Here is a 19,576-nt window from a genome sequence, read left to right as displayed (position 1 = left end):
AGACGTTGGAGGCTGGGAGACAGGAATGGAGAAAGAGAGGAATTTGGCCCTGTGGGCTCCGTAGGAAGACCATTTCCGTGCGTCTCCATTTGTGTCCTTCAATACCCCTCTCTCGTTCTCCCTCCTTCCTCTGTCTGCCCCTCCGTCTCTCCATCTGTCTGTCCACGCGTGTGTCCGTATCAGGCAACATCCCCCAAAGCTGCGGTTTTGCAAGAGCCGGGAAGAAACTTAAGGATGCTTGAATCTCCACGGTGGAACGAATTCTGAGCCCCCCGGGGGAGCAGCGCGCGCCCGACACCCACCTGTCCGGCCCGGGAGCCTCGCAGGCTGGAGGGCGGCTGGAGAGCCGTGGAGCCCGGCGGCGAGGCGGACGCTGTCGGCCGGGACTCGAGCAGCGCCCACCAGCCGCTCCGCCCCGGGGCCGCCAGCATGAGCAAGCCGGCCGGATCAACAAGTGGGTACCTTTCGGTCCGCTGCTGGGTCCAGGCGCGCAGCCTGGGGCGGGCGGGCGGGCGGGTGGGGAGGCCTGGGCGATGCTGCCCAGAGCACAGCGACTGGGAACCCGGGAGAGGTCCTGCATTGGCGCGTGTGTTTGGCCCAGCTTCTTGCAGACCGTGAGTCGGAGCGTTTCGTGGTGAGGGAAGAACCATTTGTTACCTCTGAACCTCTTGATTCCCCCTCTTTCCGGCAAGGTGGGAAGGTTGCAACCCCTGCAGCCAGCCCACCAGTCCCGCGAGTTCCCTCCACTCACCACTCGGGGAGGAGGGGGCGGTGGGGGCGGAACTAGGCCTCGGCCCGGGCGGCAGCTCCAAACTCCCAGCTCCGCGCGGCGCGCAGAAGCAACTCCGCGGAAAGCGGATTTTGAATGGAATGCTTTGCACCCCGTTTCTAGCTATTTCGAATAATCCTGCAAACGGGGAAGCAGGAACCGTTTAAAAGTCACATTTTCCTTAATCCTAAATCCGCATAGGTCACAACTGGGGAATTTGAAGTATGGCGAACCGCTCTAGCCAAGAGAGGACCCAATCCCTAATCCCGTGGACTTTTCGAGCGGGAGCGCCGCAGAGGCCGGAGCGTGCGGCCTGTTCCCTTCGCGCGGTTTTCTCCTTCAAACTTGCTTAGCTGGCGGCGGTCCCCCGCACGCCCAGCCGAGGCTGACCCCCAGCCGCCCCTGCACCACGGCCTAGTGCAGGGCGAGGCGGACGTCCCAGGGCCTTGGCGGGCACCGAGCCCGCGGAGCCGAGGACAGGCAGGCCCGAGCCCCTGTTGGGCGGGCGCGGCCCCAATTGCTGGGATCTCCCCGGGGCGTTTCAGTTCCCGCCTTCCGGTGGCCCGGGGCTGCCCTGTCCTGGGTCCAGGGCTGGGGGTGGCCGCCGCTGCAGTCCCCATGTCCCGGAGGTCGGCCCTGGCTGCTGTCACCTGTAGCATAGTCGGTGCCCCCTCCTCTCCCCTCCCTTAACCCTCATCATCTTATCGGGAGTCTGAAAGTTGGCAGAGTACGAGACACTTCTGAGAACTGATAGCGAAGTCCCACTTAGGTGGGGTGCGATTCCTGCCCATCCCATTTGGGTTGTGTTTTCACTTTGTCCGATTGTTTTGGCTTGGGTGCTGCCCTTTTAACCATTAGAGCAAAATGAACGTGAACAAGAAGAGAAAAGGAGACCTGTTTAGATCTAGGCAGAGGGAAGAGCGAAGGAACCTTAGCCCGCACCAGAGGGCTGGCCTGCTCCGGCCTGGCTGTTGGACCCTCCGGGAAGGGAAGCGAGCTCGTGTCTGTGTGCCCCACGTTCCCGTGTGCAGGGTCCCTCTCGGGAGAGACCTTCCCCGTGGCATTCCGGGCCTCACTGCCCAAACCCAAGCCCCGGGCCCTGCAGGCCTCCTGCTCGCTCACCCGGACAGGCCCCCTCGCCGCCCTCCCTGGAAGTGGGGAGTCTCCGACTCTTGCACCCCCTCGGGGTACAGAGCCGCCAGGGTTGGGGGCATTGGTGAAAGGGGAGGCCTCGGAGGCGCGAGAAGGAGCGGACAAGAAGCCCGTTCGCTGGGGACCGGCCCGCGTGCCAAGGACTAGGACGCGGTGGTCCCTCCAGGCTTTTAGAAAAAAAAAGACAGTGTGATCATCGGGAAAACTTTGGACCTTTCCAACTTTCCGAGAGCCTGAGTTTGGCCACGGATGCCTTTGCCCCTGCGCAGTTCCAGCCTCCACTTCTGAGGTTTCTCAGGGCGAAGGACCCGCGCCCGCCGCGCCGCTGCAGCTGGGCTCTGCCGGAGCGGAGGCTGCCCGGCCCGCACCCGCACCCGCAGCCCGCAGCCCGCGCCCGGGTCGGCCAGGAGGTCCGCGCAGCGGGGGAGGGCCGGCCGGCCAGGCCTCGAGGTCTGGAGCCCTCGCCTTGCGGCCGGAGAGCAGAGCGCTGTCCGCGGGGAGCCCCGCCTGGGTGGTAACAAGACCCCGGCCAGTCACCCCTGCAGCCCAGACTAACTTCTTTCAACAGCCTCTGATGGTAATTACAGTAATCGAAGCTGCCATATATCTCCAGGCAATTATGATACACAAAAAGCCCCGAGGGGACCCCCTGGCGAGGGAAGTTAAGAACGGTTTTCCAGCCTCAGGCAACCCCCGCTAGCCTCACGTCGGAGCTCGCTCGGTTTATTAAACCAGGAGCTTTGCAACGGGGTCAACCAGCTTGTCTCGTGACCCCAAGTCACCTTAACGTGGCTGGGCAGCGGGGTCGAAGGCGCAGGCCCGCCGGGCCCTGGAATGTTCGCATTCCTCCCTCCGGCGCCCCGCCCCAGGCGGGTAGCAGGTCTCCCATCGGCCCCAGGCCAGGCCAAGGCCCGGCCTCCCCGCAGCCGCCGTGGCCGCGGGGGTGCTGGTCGCGGAGCCCCCGCCCGCGGGAGCCGGGTGCTTCCTCCACCCTTTCGGGGTTCTCTGGGGAGTGTGCCCTGGCCTCCTCAGGGTGGCAAGCAGGGACAAGAACCCCTGCCCTGCCTCTCCTGCGCGCTCATCCGGGGAAGAGGGCAGCGGGGGCGACGGGACCCCGAACGTGGACCCCAGCGGAGGCCGAGGGCGCGAGTTATGCACCAGAGGTTGGTTGCAAATGACGGAAACCAAATGTACCGCCTCCGGACCGCGGGCGGCGCAGCTAAGCGCGAGTCCCTGCTGGGGGGCCGTGAGCTTCCTTGGGCGCAGTGACCAGACGAAGGGGTGAGGGACCAGCCCCGCCGCGGCCGCCCAGCGCTCCCTCCAGCCCCTCCCCCTGCACAACCTCTCCTCCCACCCTGCGGGAGGGGGGGGGGGGGTGCCCAGGCGGTGGTCGCCGCGCCGCGCGCCTCCCCGCCGGCCTTTGTCACCACCCGAATTCCCATGCTACTCTTTTTGACGGGTCACTGGTGGCTCTATAGGCAGGTGCTTCGGCGGGGTTGTAATTACCCCGGCCGAGCCTGGTGGTTACCGACCCCCCTCCCCCACGGGCCGCCCGCGCCCTCCCCCCACTCCCCCTCCCTTCCACCCCGGCCCCCAGCCGCCACTCCTCCCAGGCCACCGCATGCGGTGCCCGCCCGCCCGGACGCGCGGAATCCACCGGCCAGTTCCCACCTCCGACGTCTCATAGGCGTCCCCACGCCCTCGCCCGCCACCATCCCCCCCCCCCTGCCCAGCCATTCTCACCCCGGCCTCTCCCCACCCCGCTGAGCGCTCCAGGGGGGCAGCTGGGAAGTTTCCTCCGGCCCCAGGCCGCCGGGGTCCAGACTGGAGGCCTTTGCACGGGCAGCAAAGGAAAATTAAATGTTCAGGAGTTCATTATTACGAACTATCATTATTACTGAAGTGTTAATTAAGTTAACACTTTATTCAATGCTCCCCCTGTTTGTGGGAGGAAGGGATTCTAAGTCCCTATAAACCACTCCAGGCTGGTGGGACCCTTCTCCATGCTTAGAGAGAAAAATAGCTCCCTCCCTACGGAATGTTTGAATATTATCCCCTCCTTTACATTCCTTCAGAGTCTGCGGACACCCCAGCCCTGAGGGGATTTCAGAGAAAATTCTCTTCCATCTGGCGACTGTGGAAGCCAGTGGACAGGGGTGTGCGGGGGACCACAGTCTAGAGAAACCAGTCAGGCCCTTTAGAACATCAGCCCGGGACAGCCGGCGGGAAAACGGGGAGGGAGAGACGCACAGAGGACCCCGGGGTGGAAACGCGTCTGGAAGGAAGAAGCTGGAGGATGGAGGGGAGGAGGCGCTCCGGGCGGACCTGCCGGGCACCCACACACTGGCACCAGTCTCCTGGGACCTGCCCGGCACCCACACACTGGCACCCAGTCTCCTGGGACCTGCCCGGCACCCACACACTGGCACCAGTCTCCTCGGACCTGCCGGGCCCAGTGCTACTTACTTTGGGGAGAAATTTTTTACCTAAAAGAAATGATTTCTCAAAAGCGTCCCAGCAAGCATTTTGAAGACCTAGGTAAAGCGAAAGTTGGGCAAGGACCACGACTCTTGTTATCATTAATAATCCTGGTATTAGCATTACAATCATAATCCTGATCACAACCACCGCCCGGCGGCGGCTGGAGGAAAACTCGGTGGCCTCCCAGCTGCCATCCCTCTAGCTCCAGCCGCGTTAGTTTTTCTTCTTTTCCCGGTTTACGTTTCCCGGGTGTCTCCTCGCGCGCTCACCACCAACTTTCCCTGTTCGATGCCGGCGCGGGGGAGGGAGGCGGCCCAACTTCGCGCGGGGCCCGGAGGCCGCGGCGGCCTGGGCCTGCGGCAATCTTTCATTCCGAACGGGCCCCGGCGATTAGAGGAGACCCCAATACATGTAGCGGTGCATGAATAATGCTCATTGTAGGAAACTGACACTTGCTCAAGGGAAAAAAAGTTTGACTATAAAATCACTTCATTATTTGCTTTTACCGCAGCCTCGGTGCTAATCCCCTCAGAGGTCAGATTGCTTAGCATCTCCCTCTCCCCCTCTCCCCTTTCCTCCCGCTCCTCCGCCCTCCTCGCCTGCTCGCCCCTTGCCCCCTTCCCTGTCTTCTCTGCGATTTCAGGCCGCATTTTAGACATCCCCTGTAAAGTGTGTGGCGACCGCAGCTCGGGGAAACACTACGGGGTCTACGCCTGCGACGGCTGCTCGGGGTTTTTCAAACGGAGTATCCGCAGGAACAGGACGTACGTCTGCAAATCTGGAAACCAGGTACCTTGGCCAGGCTGCGTCGCTCAGCTCCCCTCTGCTGCCTACCCCTCCTTTGTTTGTGCCCCAGGACGGCTCTGCGCAGGGGGGCCCAGACCTTGACTTCTCCGGGTCTCTCCCGCTCCAGACTCAACTCTTTGAGGCCCTTTCCCTTGGGCCAGGCAGGGCAGAAGCGATGTGTGTGTGTGTGGGGGGGGGGGGGGGCAGTGGAGGGTAAGGGAAGACTGGTGAGTTTGCAGTAGGAAGTCTGAAATCCCAGCGTCCCGCCTCCCCACCCCCAAACACTTTAACCCTCTAACATTTTGACATTGGCTAAGGCCCTCTCCTAGTGGCGCTCAAGCCAGCCCAGGGAACCTAAGGGACGTAAACATCTAAACCTCAAATGTGAGCGGGAGAAAGGGCTACGTCGCGCTGTCTGTCCGCCACACCCACCCCTAGCAGCGCCGTGCCTTCGCCACTGCCTGGGATGGCAGAGGTTAAGGGCACAGGGCACCCTACTCAAGGTTGAGACTCAAAGTGAGTGTGAGCCACTGGGACAGAGAGGATGTGTTCTGTGAAAGGCTGTGCCCTTCAACTCTTCCGACTCTGGCTGAGCCTTGTCAGAAAAGGGCTGAGTGAGCAGGAGAGAAGGCTCCCAAGGAAGGAGTAAGCGGGACCTTCTCCCAGGTTCCCACGTCTCCTCTGTCTCTGCTTAGATGTGCCTGGTTGGTGTGTTTTGGTCTTGGGCAGGCTGAACTGTCTCAAAGAAACAGGCGACAGGCATGGACTGTGAGCCAAAGCTGCCAGGAAGGGCGACTAGATAACCCCCTGCCTCATTTCCAGCCCAGCAACAGGCTTATTTCAACCTAGGGGGACCAGCCTTTTGTCCCACACTTTGCCCTCTCCGCAGCCAGGCACACAGACCCTCCAGCACGGAGCCACCACCTTGACTCCCCAAAAGACCCTGGAGAGTGTACTAGTCAGAAGTCGTCCTTTGGTGGCCAAACCGGTAAAACATTTTCACTAATTAATATCTATGGATAACGATGACACACATATATACATCCACATATGTGGTTTGGTGCTAGTCGATTAATCTTTTTCTGAAGCCATGTCTGCTTATATCAGTTTCTGGTGGGTTTGGATTATCAACAAAAACAAGAAGGCATCTGTATTTGGATAAGTTACTTGGAACTCTCCTGCCCTGTTCTTGTTTTATTGGGTTCACAGCTCTGTCTCAGTTTCTAGCTTTACCATATGGACACATCACATTATACACACACAACACTGTAGCCCAGTAGCTCCACAGGAATGTGGGATTGCTGTGGGTTGCCAGATTCGAGCAAGTTTCTACTTAAATTGTCTTTTACTTTTACGCAACGCACAGATTTGGGGAATCAAAATCTCAGATGTTAATGCCTGATACTTTCAAAGGGGTTGGCTATCAACACGCTGATGTCAGTCCAAGTATTTGTAAAGGAGCGATAATAGACTCATCAGGCTCGGGGGTTGTCTCCTTGCAGAGAGAATGAATGCACGGAGCGGTGGCACTCATCCTTCTCCCCGGGCTCCAGATATTTATATACATATGATCTGATTTGAAGACACTCTTAAAAACTAATGAAGGCTTCCATTTTGCATTAACATGTTAACGGAATACATTTGGGGAATAACATTTGATGATAGGCATATGATTGCATTTAATAATAACTTCTTTAAGCCTCTTTACATTAAGCTATTACACTGGCCAGCAAAGATGCTCTGAAGAATTCACTTAGGAACCAAAAATAAAATTTCCTTTCTCTCTTTTATTCTAAGATTAGGTAAATAATATTTCAACTTATTATTAACAGCGATGAGGACCTTTAGAAATTGTTACAACCCCCAGCCCTGTATTTATTTTAAAAATCAACATTTTTAAATCAGAGGGGTGTGATCATATAAAACTGTGTTTTCTAATGTGTAATTATTCCCAAGGGATATTTTAGAAAATGTACTTACTCCAACTTCAACGTATATAACATTTTGGTATTATGAAGCAAAATAAAAATACATTTACTTTATTCTTTTTCTTCTCATTGCAAATCTAACAGTAGCAACTCATATAAACACCAGAGAGCACCAAACTTACGTATTTTCTGTATATAATATATATGTGACTCTTTATATAGCTATGTACGTGTTTCCTCAGTAATAACACCAACTACTGAATGAATTCCATAAGAAAATTTCTCTGTAAATTTCCTCTCTTAATGGCCAACATTTCCCCATAAAAATGCATTAGATAAAATATTTATTTTCTCACGTGTCCCTGATAAATATTTCTAAGTCAGCAATTACCTCTTTTTCTCAGTTATCACACTAATATTCTCAACCAATGTTATCATTTTGTCAGACAGTTTATTACATTATCTTCCTGGCCATATTTACATGGAGAGCATTTTTAGATTTTTGCCCAGGCCTTGGTCTCTTCCCTTCTCACCCTTTCCTCTGGGGGCCCTGCCCTCCTAACCACTCTGGCTTCTGCCTCAACACACTTGAGAATGACTATGTGTCCATGAATCTGAGCTGAGACAAGGCTTTAAGATAACTCTCACCATGCTGCTTATAAGGATGACTTTCAGTACAAAGGAAAGAGAGAAAACAGGAGAGTAGAGAATACATGGGAGATATTTATCTGACAAATAAATGGGCTCACCCAGAAAGTGAAAGAGAGAGGAAGACTAAGACCCTAAGTGGAAAGATAGCTAGTGGAAGGGGGGCCATGGCAGGGATCCTTCCAGGCCAGCCCACTCCCAAAGGGGTGCTCAGGCCTCCTCCTATGGGGCCAGGTAGCTGTCTTGGGTCCTGAAAAAGCCTCACCCCAGTTTCTCCACTCACGGAAGTTCCCTCAGGAGCTTCTCCTCCCAGCACAGCAGAGTCTGGCACACCAGGCGCTGTGGCCCTTCGCCTGCTTGGAGAAGGATTTTCCGACTTGAGCACTTTCAGAGTCATGAATTGGTCCTCTTGAAGTAGCCCCAGGAAGCCCAGCGCTTTCTTTACCTGGCCCTGCTGGTGCCCAAGGACTCACTGCTTCCCGGACCCAGGTGTAGGTGGCAGGTTCTGTTTCCCCACCCAGCGCCGGCTTTGCGTCACCATCTGAAGGCCCACAGGCCGCTGACGGCCTGCGCTCTGTTCCAGGGAGGCTGCCCCGTGGACAAGACGCACAGAAACCAGTGCAGGGCATGTCGGCTCAAGAAGTGTTTGGAAGTCAACATGAACAAAGATGGTAATCAGTACACCTTTTTACTCTAACAGCGTTGATTGATAAGTAAAATATATGTACAGAAAATACATGGCACTCCTAGGCATGCCAACCGTCTCCCCAGCACTTCTTTCTAGATGCTGGGAATTGGCCTCAGGCTTTCCTTCCTGATCTCTTAGCATGAGCCCCATCCCGACCCCCTTGAACTTCCTAGAGCAAGGCCCATGCCCACATTGGAAACCTGTGCTCCACAGTCACCCCCAAGAAGGCAGCGTTCCTGGGGACCCCACTCTGCTGAGAACACGCGGTATTTCCTGCCTCTCGTCTTAATTACTCAGTTCACCCTCCTTACAGCCCTTTCGTGGCCACTCCCAAACCTGTCAGCCTCCTGCAGGATCTCACAGTCTGGATAGTCTTTGTGGGAGGAGGAGATCAGGACAGAGACAGGAGCACAGGGAATTTTGAGTCCCTGTTTGCAAATTCAACAGAACTCCAAATTCGGCACGGCCAGTGGTGATCTGGGCTTCTCCAGAGCTTTCCCTTGGTCTTACAGAAAGGGCTGGAGAGGTTGGGTGAGGCCTGTGGGTGCCTCGGACACCAACTCCCAGAAGGCTCTTATACATGCACAGCAAGAACTAGGATTCTGGGTGCCAGGTGGGGGCCTGGCAGGGGTGCACCAGGCCGGGGCAAAGCACGGGGGTGGGGGTGGGATGGTCATGGCCTGGAGGGAGGAATGGGGCCTCAGTACGGGGTGCGGAGTGGGCTTGGCATTGGCAGCCCAGGTGGCAGCCCTAGGAGGCACAGCAGCTTATTGGGGAGAGCACTTCTCCCCCCCCCCCCCCCCCCCCAAGCAGGAGAGCGAGTCCAACCTGATGAACTTGTGTATTGACAAGTTGTCAAGTTAGGCGAAAGGAAGATTGCCCTGAATTAATTTGTTTGTTTAAGCTGTTGGTGGTAATTGTCACATCTCCCTGCCTTCCTCCAGCACACTCCGAGGTGGGCTCCCCCTGTCCCATCCCCCAGGTCCCAGGGCTCAGGGCCTCTGCGTCTGTGGCCCTCTCTGACTTTGCTGTGTGGGCGGGGGTGGGGAGGTGGCGGTGGGGGGAGCCATCCTAGGGCCAAGCGGGGAAAGTCTGTGCAGAGACTAGCTGCAGAGGGAAGGGGGAAGGCGGATCCCTAGCTATCCCCTCCCAGAGGGCTCTCATGGACAGAGAGCACCGGTCTTGCTTGAGGCATGTCCTTGGCCTGATACTTGGGGCCGGGCTCCTCTAACCCATACAGCGTGGCTGCTAGCCCGCCTCAGAGCGCCCCCACATTCCGGGTGACCTTGCCTGCCCTGCCCTGGCGCGTGGCCCTGCAGCGCAGCCGTGGCTGTGTGTCTCCCAGACTCTGACCCCGGGCCTGTGTCCGTCTGTCTCTGCAGCTGTGCAGCACGAACGGGGCCCTCGGACGTCCACCATCCGCAAGCAGGTGGCCCTCTACTTCCGTGGACACAAGGAGGAGAACGGGGCGGCCGCGCACTTCCCCTCGGCAGCGCTGCCCGCCCCGGCCTTCTTCACCACGGTCACGCAGCTGGAGCCGCACGGCCTGGAGCTGGCCGCGGTGTCCGCCACGCCCGAGCGGCAGACCCTCGTGAGCCTGGCTCAGCCCACGCCCAAGGTCAGGGGCCTTGCGGGGAGTCCCGGGAAGAGCGGAGGGAGGACACAGGGGCACCCGTTCCTTCTGAACTGGAATGGGGACAGGCAAAAGATGGGGCGACCACGCGGGATACTGGCAGAGCCCTGCAGGGAGCTCTGGGCCTGTTGCTCTTCTCCCTGGAGCCACTGAGTGTGCAGTACAGTCCCTCTCTGAGTGGCTACAAACGTGGACTCTCTCCTTCCCCTCCTCCCCCCAACCCCCAGAGGCCCTTTCAGCGCCTTTGATGTAGGGCAGGGGAGGGAGGCTGCACCTTTGGAAAAGGCCCTGGTGTGGAGCCCAGTCTGAGCCCAGCAGGCCGCCTAGGAAGTCCCCTGCAGGTCCGAAGAGTGGACACTGGTTTTGAGAAGGAGGAGAAGAGTCCCTGAGTTGCAAATATTAGGGGTCTATTCTCTTGGGCAAAGCTGTGGGTCTCTAACCTAAGAGAGGAGAGTGGAACTCACCCGGTTGGACAGTTTGGGGACCCTGACATCATTTCCCAGTCTCCTCTCACTCACTCTCTTCTGAGCCTCAGGGATTGCTTTACACCAGGCCCTCTACTGGCAGGGACACAGCCAGAACCACCTCGAAAGGCTGCCGCCTAGGGACTACCCTTCAGGCTTCCAGCTGGTACCTACCCACAGCTCCCACTCCAGGCCAAGAAGGGATCTGGATCTCCCCCAGAGGAGGGCCAGATGCAGCGCCACACTGCAGGGAAGCCAAACACCTGGGCACACACGCACGCACAATATTTAATATTGCTTCCTTACCCTTGATGTGTATAATAAGCTTGGGAAAGTAGTGTTATGAATATGTTGTCAGTTATGAATGGGGATGCTCTGTGAATGATTAAGATGTCTAATTGAAATATTTCCATAATATACTAATCCTTTCTAAAAATACTCATATGCATATTTGTGTTTGGGATGCCTATTAATTTGTACTTTTTTCACATCTATTTTTATGTACACAAATGTGAGCAGCTCTTATCTAAATTGGGAGACAGGCCTGGCACTTGGCTCAGCCCAAGGAAAATGTGCTGCAGGGGATAAAAAGCCAGATGCCCCTCTGGAAGGAATGGGCCCACACAGTGGAAATGGGTCTCCCCCAACAATTTCCCAAACTCAATAGCTACGACGTTTGGTTTTTATGCCCTTATGGCAACTGCCCATTTAAGCAGAACATCCAAATTCCTATCTCCTTCTCTGTTCTGATTAGAAAATTAAAAAGTTGGCTCTTCTTGCAAAGCTGTGGTTTCCTCACTCCCTGGTCTCTCTGTTTCTTCCCCACCCAGTACCCCCATGAAGTGAATGGGACCCCCATGTATCTCTATGAAGTGGCCACAGAGTCAGTGTGTGAATCAGCTGCCAGGCTTCTCTTTATGAGCATCAAGTGGGCTAAGAGTGTACCAGCTTTCTCCACCCTGTCTTTGCAAGACCAGGTATGACCAAGAGGGCACAGAGGTCTTGAGGGAAGGAAGCTGGGAAGAAGCAACAGGAGTCAGCCTTATGGAACTGTAGATTACCCGGATAAATCACCAAGGTCAGGCATCAGTTCTTAACAGCAAGGAGGAACCTATCTTTGCTAGCTTCTTTCTACGGGTTCAGAATATCTAGCTATGGACCTGCCTAAGAAATGTAATTATGTTAATTTGGAAACTTCAGATCTGGTTTATGAAAAACAAAGAAACAAGGGCATTATTATTTTTTAGTTTAATTGAAACTTCAAATTTAATCACAAATTCTTATGACTTTTTAAAAATAGTTAATAAAAACCGTGCTTTCTTAGAACACTGGAACTGAGAGAAATAGAAGAGTATTCTCCTATAAGGTTTTTGGAGCTCGTTTCACTATTCTATATGCTCAGCTTTGTGTTTTTCATCGTGATAGAGTTGGGGCCACTAATTTATCAGCATATAAGATTCAAGGGTGTGTTGCAGGCTAAGTTCTCTCTGGATTCTTTAAGTCTTTTAGAGATTTTGTAAACAAATGGGCATTGTGCAGAATTCTGTGGTTGTAAATGATATTCTGAGGCAATAAAAGTTTGTGCTGCTAAAAACTGCATTGTACCAAAACCCAGAAATTTTGTTGTTAGGAGCATCAGAAATGGCCTCTGCCAGAATTTTTCTAAACTTAAGGGAAAGGAAGAGAATGAAGTGTTCACAACCTTGGCTGTTACCAGTGCATTCTTGGGAATTAATGACAAATTTCCCAAAAGGCTAATAAGTAGTTCTAAAAGCAAAGGATTTATTTCTTTAATTCATTTTATACCTAATTAAGGAATAATAGGGCCCCTTAATATGAAGTACATTTCCTACAGAAAGACCTGGCAATGTGTTAAAGACATTTAATCTTCTAGCATGGAATGTTCTTTTTTTCATGACCTGGACTTTCAGACACGGCCAGAATTCGATACTGTTTACCTTGCATTTTTTTAATATTCTTTTTTGTACTTAATGTAATAAAAATAAAGCATTTTGAAAATTCAACCTTTTGATTTTGGTTACAAGCCTTCAAAATTTAGCTCTTAGTTTCTGAAAGGAAATCCTTTCATATAAATCATCCAGAATTGGCTGAATTTTTATAAATTTTTCAAAAAACAGATTTTTCAAGATGATTAAGTTCTATCTTTGACCTGGTTAGCTGGTTGGCTCTAATCATTTGCCGTGTGTGTGTGTGTGTGTGTGTGTGTGTGTGTGTGTGAGAGAGAGAGAGAGAGAGAGAGAGAGAGAGAGAGAGAGAGAGAATTGGTTATTTTTTCTCTCAAAACAAGTATTTGTAGACTCTTTAATTCAAACAAAATTTATTTACTGTCTGCTACTCAGCCCTTCGATGGAAACCCTTCAACAACTAGCAAACTGCAGTGAAGTGGAATCCAGTATATTCATTTGGAAAAGGAGCCAGATTTTCATTTTAAATATTCAGTAGCACATTTTATTAGAATGAAAATGACAAGCACCTTGATGCTGTCCACTTATGAGTCTCAGAAAAATCAGTCAGTGAGATGAGGTAAACTCAGTAAAGCCCGATTAACATAATTACACCCTGATTTCCCTGCATGCCTCTTGGGAATTAGTGAGGTCTCTCTCTCTCTCTCTCTCTCTCTCTCTCTCTCTCTCTCTCTCCTCCCTTTCTTCTCTCTCTCCCCCTATACCCACCAGGACAATGAGGACCCAGATTTGCAAGCTTACTCTGGAATCTTCAACCCTGATAATATCAGCGTTTTATAGAAGGGGTATCCACCTGCTGAGCTGCTGGTGGCATTTCATTGAGCCTGGGTCTCTGGGAGAAGTTTCTAGGTGTTTAGAAACAAATAGATGGGAGGACCAGATGGATAAACCCTTTCCTAAGGGAAGCAAACTTTGGAGGATTAGAATGGCTGACTCTCAAATGCCTGTGCTTATCTATAGGCACCTTTTGAAAAAGGAAAACAAGGGAAAGATAAAAATATTCAGAGGAAAAATTACCAAGACAAGCATTTAAAACACTTTTTTAAAATAATGGAAATTTACATATTGAAATTGTTTATAAATTTATAAATTACACGCTATATTATATTATACATCTATTGTATGACAGCTGATGCTTTTGGAAGATGCTTGGAGAGAACTGTTTGTTCTAGGAATAGCACAATGGGCCATTCCGGTTGATGCTAACACTCTACTGGCTGTATCTGGTAAGAATTGCACAATTTAATGACTTTGTTGTAGAAATTACCATAAAAATACATTACTGAAAAAAGAACAACATGTAAAGAATAACAAATTCCCACTGAACAATAGAGTATACCTGTCATTTATAAATCTATATTTAAATGCAAATAATGTTGTTTTGTTGTATTCATGACTGCTTGCATTGTTATTTAAATGCAAATTACTGTGTTTGTTATCATCCAAGAGACGATTTTATATTAACTTTCATACAATATAGCCAGTGTACATGGAATCAGATATCTTAGAGTGACAATTGAAAAGATATTGATATGCAGGATTTTGTCAAAAATCAATATTAAATTATGAAAATGCCTTCATATTATAGCATTTATTCCATGTTTTAATTCTAGGCATGAATGGTGACAACACAGATTCCCAGAAGCTGAACAAGATTATATCTGAAATACAGGCTTTACAAGAGGTGGTGGCTCGGTTTAGACAACTCCGGTTAGATGCTACTGAATTTGCCTGTCTGAAATGCATCGTCACTTTCAAAGCTGGTAAGTAGACACAAACCCCTGTCTCTTCTCCTCCCTCACTTTTGCCACATCACTAATTCAGCCACCTCAAATTCCAGATTTACCTTTGCAAAAACCAGTGATAGTTTTGAATGGTGCTGAGACTCTTAGTCTGGCCTCATTTCCATAGCCATGGGGACTTGAGCATTCTCCTGCTGGCTGTTCACTTCAGGGAGGAGATTTCACACCTGCATTTCCTGTGCTGTCTATCACCGTTTCCTGGTCTTCATTTCTAGTTCCTACACATAGTGGTTCTGAACTGAGAAGTTTCCGGAATGCTGCTGCCATTGCAGCTCTTCAAGACGAGGCTCAGCTGACTCTCAACAGCTACATCCATACCAGGTGACTCTTGTTTGCCCTGAAGGTGTCCTTAAGAATGTTGTTCCCATGGTGAATGTGTGAGCAGGGGGTAGTAAGCCAGTTCAAACTTTCTGACGAATTATTCTGTTGCCAGCCAATAAAGTTACTTAGAATTATGTGCTCACCTATATCACATGGTGGGTGAGAGGAGCAAATAAAATTAGATTAGCAATTAGATTGCCAGATGCCTTGCAGCTGACCTGGTTAACAACTTAATCCATCATAATAGTTGAACACCTTTGTATGAATGGACCCAGATGTGGGAAAGGTAACAATGAAGGCCAAGTGTTATAGTGGATAGAGTATAGAGTAGTGAAGTCATCCTTTGAAAAAGGGCAAGTGCCTTTCTTTGGATGCCAATCCCACATAGAAGGACCAGAGAACTTTCTAGAGAGGCCATCTGTACCCCCATCATAACTGCTGATTGATAGCTGTTGAGTTACTTGGAGTCATTGCACCCACCAGGTTATGTCTGGCCAAGCAGGGCCCATTGGCAGAGCTGCTCTTGTCTATTTGTAGAAACTCTCAGTCACCGGGGCCTCAGCAGTCCTCCTGGCCCACCGATGGGGAAGTCCTCCAGGAGGTATAGACCTTTCTGCTTCCATTTTCCGAGGGAGAAAGCAGGACTTTAAAGAGCTGTGGAGCCTGCTAGGTCCTTGGTGGATGTGAGGTTAGAACAGAGTTGCTATTCTTGTTTATTCTCTAGGCTGGCTTATTTATTTGTTTGTTTGTTTGTTTGTGGTTATTAGGGCCAAATGATTGCTATGGAGAAAGAATGTGACTTTTGGGGTTGGAGGGAGGAAAGGGGCGGAGAGAGAGAACGAGAAAGCTAGCTTGGTCTTAACGGGAAGCCCATGGAAGCCTGTCTCTATCATCTCGATATCACCACAGACACTGAGCTGGAATAACTTAATCAGATGAATGGAGACTGTTAATGCCTCCCTTATACTGTATCGGTTTGGAGTAATACCACTTCTGCTAGGATCTTCTTATTTTTATTACAAATCCTCTGTTGAATTCTATTGAATAAAACTGTTCCCTGTCCATGGAATATCATTGAAACTGTGTTGTGTGCTGGTGCAATGTGTATATGTTTTTCTAAATTAAAGTGCCGTGGTTTTTAAATTTAAAATCCATGTTAAATTTCAATATGTATATAATAGGCACTGAATATATGTTCAAAATTATTGAATGAAGCAGTACATAATTTCCCCACTAAAAATTAATTTGTATATTAGAACTGACCTCTGACATTTAGAGCCATTAAGGTTTAAAGAACATCAAACCAAGAAGAATATGATATCAGTCCAGCCTTCCCTAGTGAGTACTGTGGGGCACCAGAGAATAAGACACTGTCCCTTATTGGTGCATGAAGTAGATAGAAGTATTACTCCAATTCAGACCAGAGAAGACAGAAAAGCAGAGTGGGGAGTGGGAGAGACAAATTCTAGTTGGGGGAGGCGGAGTGAGGGAGAACCTGGAAAGGCTGATGGATGGAGGGGACCACACAGGAGCTAGTGTCCTTGAATGGCAGGGATGAGGGGTGCTCCTTAGAGCTGGTAGAGGGAGGTGTCAGAGAGGTGACTGAGGAGAATCTGGGAGAGAGAAAGTCTGAGAAAATTAAACCACAAATTAACAAAAGTCTATTTTAAAGAAATGGCAAGTATACTACTTCTCCCTCACCCTCAAAACAAGGAAATTATTCATGGAAGGAACTCATCTGCTTTGACATGGAATTTTTGTTTCATGCTATCTGCCACAGCTATAATTTAATATATTAAGATCTAGACTCATGCATGTGAGAAAACTGACTATGCCTTATTTCTTAGCTCCTTCAAATCAGGATCATTCTCCTCTAGCACTTTCCTGTCTAGAAAAATAAAATCTGAAATCAAAATGAAAAGTTAACATAGCGAACAACTAATAGTCAACATTGCAAACTGAGCTCATTGTTATAGCTGTGTGAGCTATTTCTCTAATTATGTGTTATATAAGGAGAAGGCTTGGAATTGGCATTTCACACAAACCATATGTTATCATTGAAGATCAAATACATGGATCTCTGACAGGCTCAAAACACTTACACCTGAGTGAAAACTTCCAGTTATTTTTACTAATGGATGAAACCAGGGTCATAGCTATTCTAAAATATTAATTTTGAGGAGTCAGACACATGCTCTCTCTGTGTCTCTGTGTCTCTCACACGCACATATACCAGTGGTTCTCAACCTTTCTAATGCCGCGACCCTTTAATACAGTTCCTCATGTTGTGGTGACCCCCAATCATAAAACATATACACATTGCACCAGACCATCTGTGTTTTCCGATGGTCTTAGGCGACGCTGCTAGCGGTTGAGAACCGCTGCTGTAGAGCCTAAGACCATCGGAAAACACAGATATTTACATTACGATTCATTAACAGTAGCAAAATTACAGTTATGAAGTAGCAACGAAAATAATTTTATGGTTGGGGGTCACCACAACCTGAGGAACTGTATGTATTAAAGGGTCGCGGCATTAGAAAGGTTGAGAACCACTGACATATACACACTTTGTTATTATTTCTTGGTAGTACCGTACTTCACATATAATAGACAATTCTTGTTGACTGACTAACCAACCCCTTCTTAACTAGAGAATAAAATAAGTGGGTGAGAATGTATTATTTATTTACCAAAAATCAAGAATTGTCTATGGATTCTCCAAAATCCATCCTTTTTCAAAGTAATCACTTCCCCCAGTGGTTCCTCACACTGGAACCTTCTAGCACATTAGGTCGATGCGGCAGACATGGTAGAGGCTCAGCTGTGTCCCACCCATTGCAGCTTCTCTCGCCTCTGCCCGATGATCCTGGGACAGGAAACAGAGCTATTGACAAGAGTAAGTGGCCAAGGTGAAAGGGAGACCTGGGTCTTGGGATTTCTTTCCAGGAAACGTAGGAGAAACTTTTAGCAAGGAGAGCAAGTGGTGGGATTTAGGCCTTTAAGAAAATGCAGATAAACGCCACCATTTCCATACTGCAATTAATCAATGTGGGATGGTGATCCCCGTCCATGGATGCGCAGGAAGCTGGGTAGTCAAAGAATCAAATGAGGCTCTCAGAGGCGCAGAATGAATGAGCAGCCTCGTATCGGGTTGAAGAGAGGGACTTTCATGTCTCAAAGCCAGGAGACAAGCGGGATGGTTGCTGTCCTGGATTTTATTTGCAGGCTGGGGTTATTGGGCAGTTAAACTCAGTGTTCAGCCACCTGACTCCTGGGAAGGAATTTTGATGTCTGTCAGTTCCCAGCACTTTGTGGCTATTAGTTGAGCCTGGCTCAGTCACAGGTTGTGACCCCAGACCTCAGTCTTTTAGGTGGTTTGTTTCAGTGGCAGGAGTCCTCCCTGGGGAGCATATGGATACCTGATTCCAAGCAACTGACTAAAGAAGCATCAGGGCTACTGTGAGGAGGTGGCTTATAGGCATCTGAAGGCAGTAGGAAATGAAACTTGCACATCTGAACACAGATGTATGTTGGACATTAAGAAAGGAAATTGTTAAGCAATTTCTCACATCTTTAATTACATGTCAATTTCATTGACATGAAAGTTGGGTGGCACTGCCACCCAACAGAACTTAGCCTTCAATTTGCAGTGTAATAAGGATGGAATTATTCCTGAAAGTGACTAAGTATAATGCCTGAATAATAATTTGGAGAATTTCCTAGAAAAGGAATCCATTTTATTTGAGGGAAATTGCCTTGCAAAGGAAGAAACCTTCACAATCAGAAAACATGGATACTACCACTATCTACTGCACTAACACCCTTATATTTATTAACTAGCCTAAACTTAGTACCTTGTTTCTTCATTTTTTCCCCCTCCAAACAAAATACAACCCCTTTGCTAATGTTGAGACAGTCACCATGTGATTTTGACATCATGTGTGTTCTCCAGGCCTGGACACTTCTGCCTGTAGAACCAGAACCATAGGTAGGGCCCGAGTCCCAGACTCGGCTGCAGGGGCAGTGTGCTGTTCACGAGGCCCAGTCAGGAAACTATGCTGGAGATGGTGTGTGCTTAAGTATGAGCTATTAATTCCCAGTGGTAATGGATCTGACCTTGCTTTCACGGCTCCTCCTATTCCAGATATCCCACTCAACCCTGTCGCTTTGGAAAGCTTCTGTTGCTTTTGCCAGCTTTACGTTCTATTAGCCCATCAACCATAGAAGAAGTGTTTTTCAAAAAAACCATCGGCAATGTACCAATTACAAGACTGCTTTCAGATATGTACAAATCCAGTGATATCTAAGCTCTTCAAGTTCCCACTTTTCAGTATGGGATAGTCTCTGATGAACTTCTACCCACGGAGAACAAGCTTCAACTAACCAACCCTTCGGGAAGCATATGTCTGGGGGTGTGGAGCCTTCAGGAGAAAACATCCATGGATACAACAGTTGCAAGTAACTCTGACCTGCTGCTGCCTCATCCAGGGCAGGGCAGCCCGGAAGGACCAGATGCATAGAGAACTCACAGCTGTCATGCCCTGGGAGGGCACAAATGGAGGGTTGCCACAGGCCATGCCACTCTGCCTCTCACCTGGAAGATCCGTCTGAACTATCAAACACTGAAACATGAGTAGAACTTCCTTTTCGTTTTTAGTGTATAAAATTGGGTAACCAAATATAGCTCTGTGTATAACACCATGCAGCAGCCTTGAGAACTATCTTATGAACTAGACTTTATTGTAAAAACAATGGTTAGGTTTAAAATAAAAAGTTTTATCAAAAGTTTCCCATCTATTGTAATACATCATTAAGTGGCCTTCAGAACTGGGTTAATAAGTGAAAGGTAGCTTATGCCGTGAGATTTGCTTTTTCTCTATCTTTTTTTTCCTTTCTCTTTCTTTTCTTCTTCTTTT

The 19,576-nt window shown here is 49.8% G+C and overlaps 1 protein-coding gene across 1 annotated transcript; it reads left to right on the top strand.

Moving 5' to 3' along the window:
- Positions 1–429: 429 nt before the first annotated feature.
- NR2E1 (nuclear receptor subfamily 2 group E member 1) lies at positions 430–18,967 on the top strand (the record flags this gene model as incomplete). The annotated part of the gene is made up of 9 exons (XM_079781687.1): positions 430–454; positions 5,046–5,191; positions 8,348–8,435; positions 9,835–10,070; positions 11,380–11,526; positions 13,664–13,760; positions 14,148–14,297; positions 14,552–14,657; positions 18,805–18,967. The coding sequence occupies 9 exons, from the start codon at positions 430–432 to the stop codon at positions 18,965–18,967; spliced, it is 1,158 nt and encodes a 385-aa protein (XP_079637813.1).
- Between the last annotated feature and the right edge of the window lie 609 nt (positions 18,968–19,576).

The sequence above is a fragment of the Cnephaeus nilssonii genome (genome assembly GCF_951640355.1).
Source record: "Cnephaeus nilssonii genome assembly, chromosome: 9".
Classification (NCBI taxonomy): domain Eukaryota; kingdom Metazoa; phylum Chordata; class Mammalia; order Chiroptera; family Vespertilionidae; genus Cnephaeus; species Cnephaeus nilssonii.
Note: the sequence above shows the minus strand (reverse complement) of the source record. Positions and strands in the feature narration are given on the sequence as shown.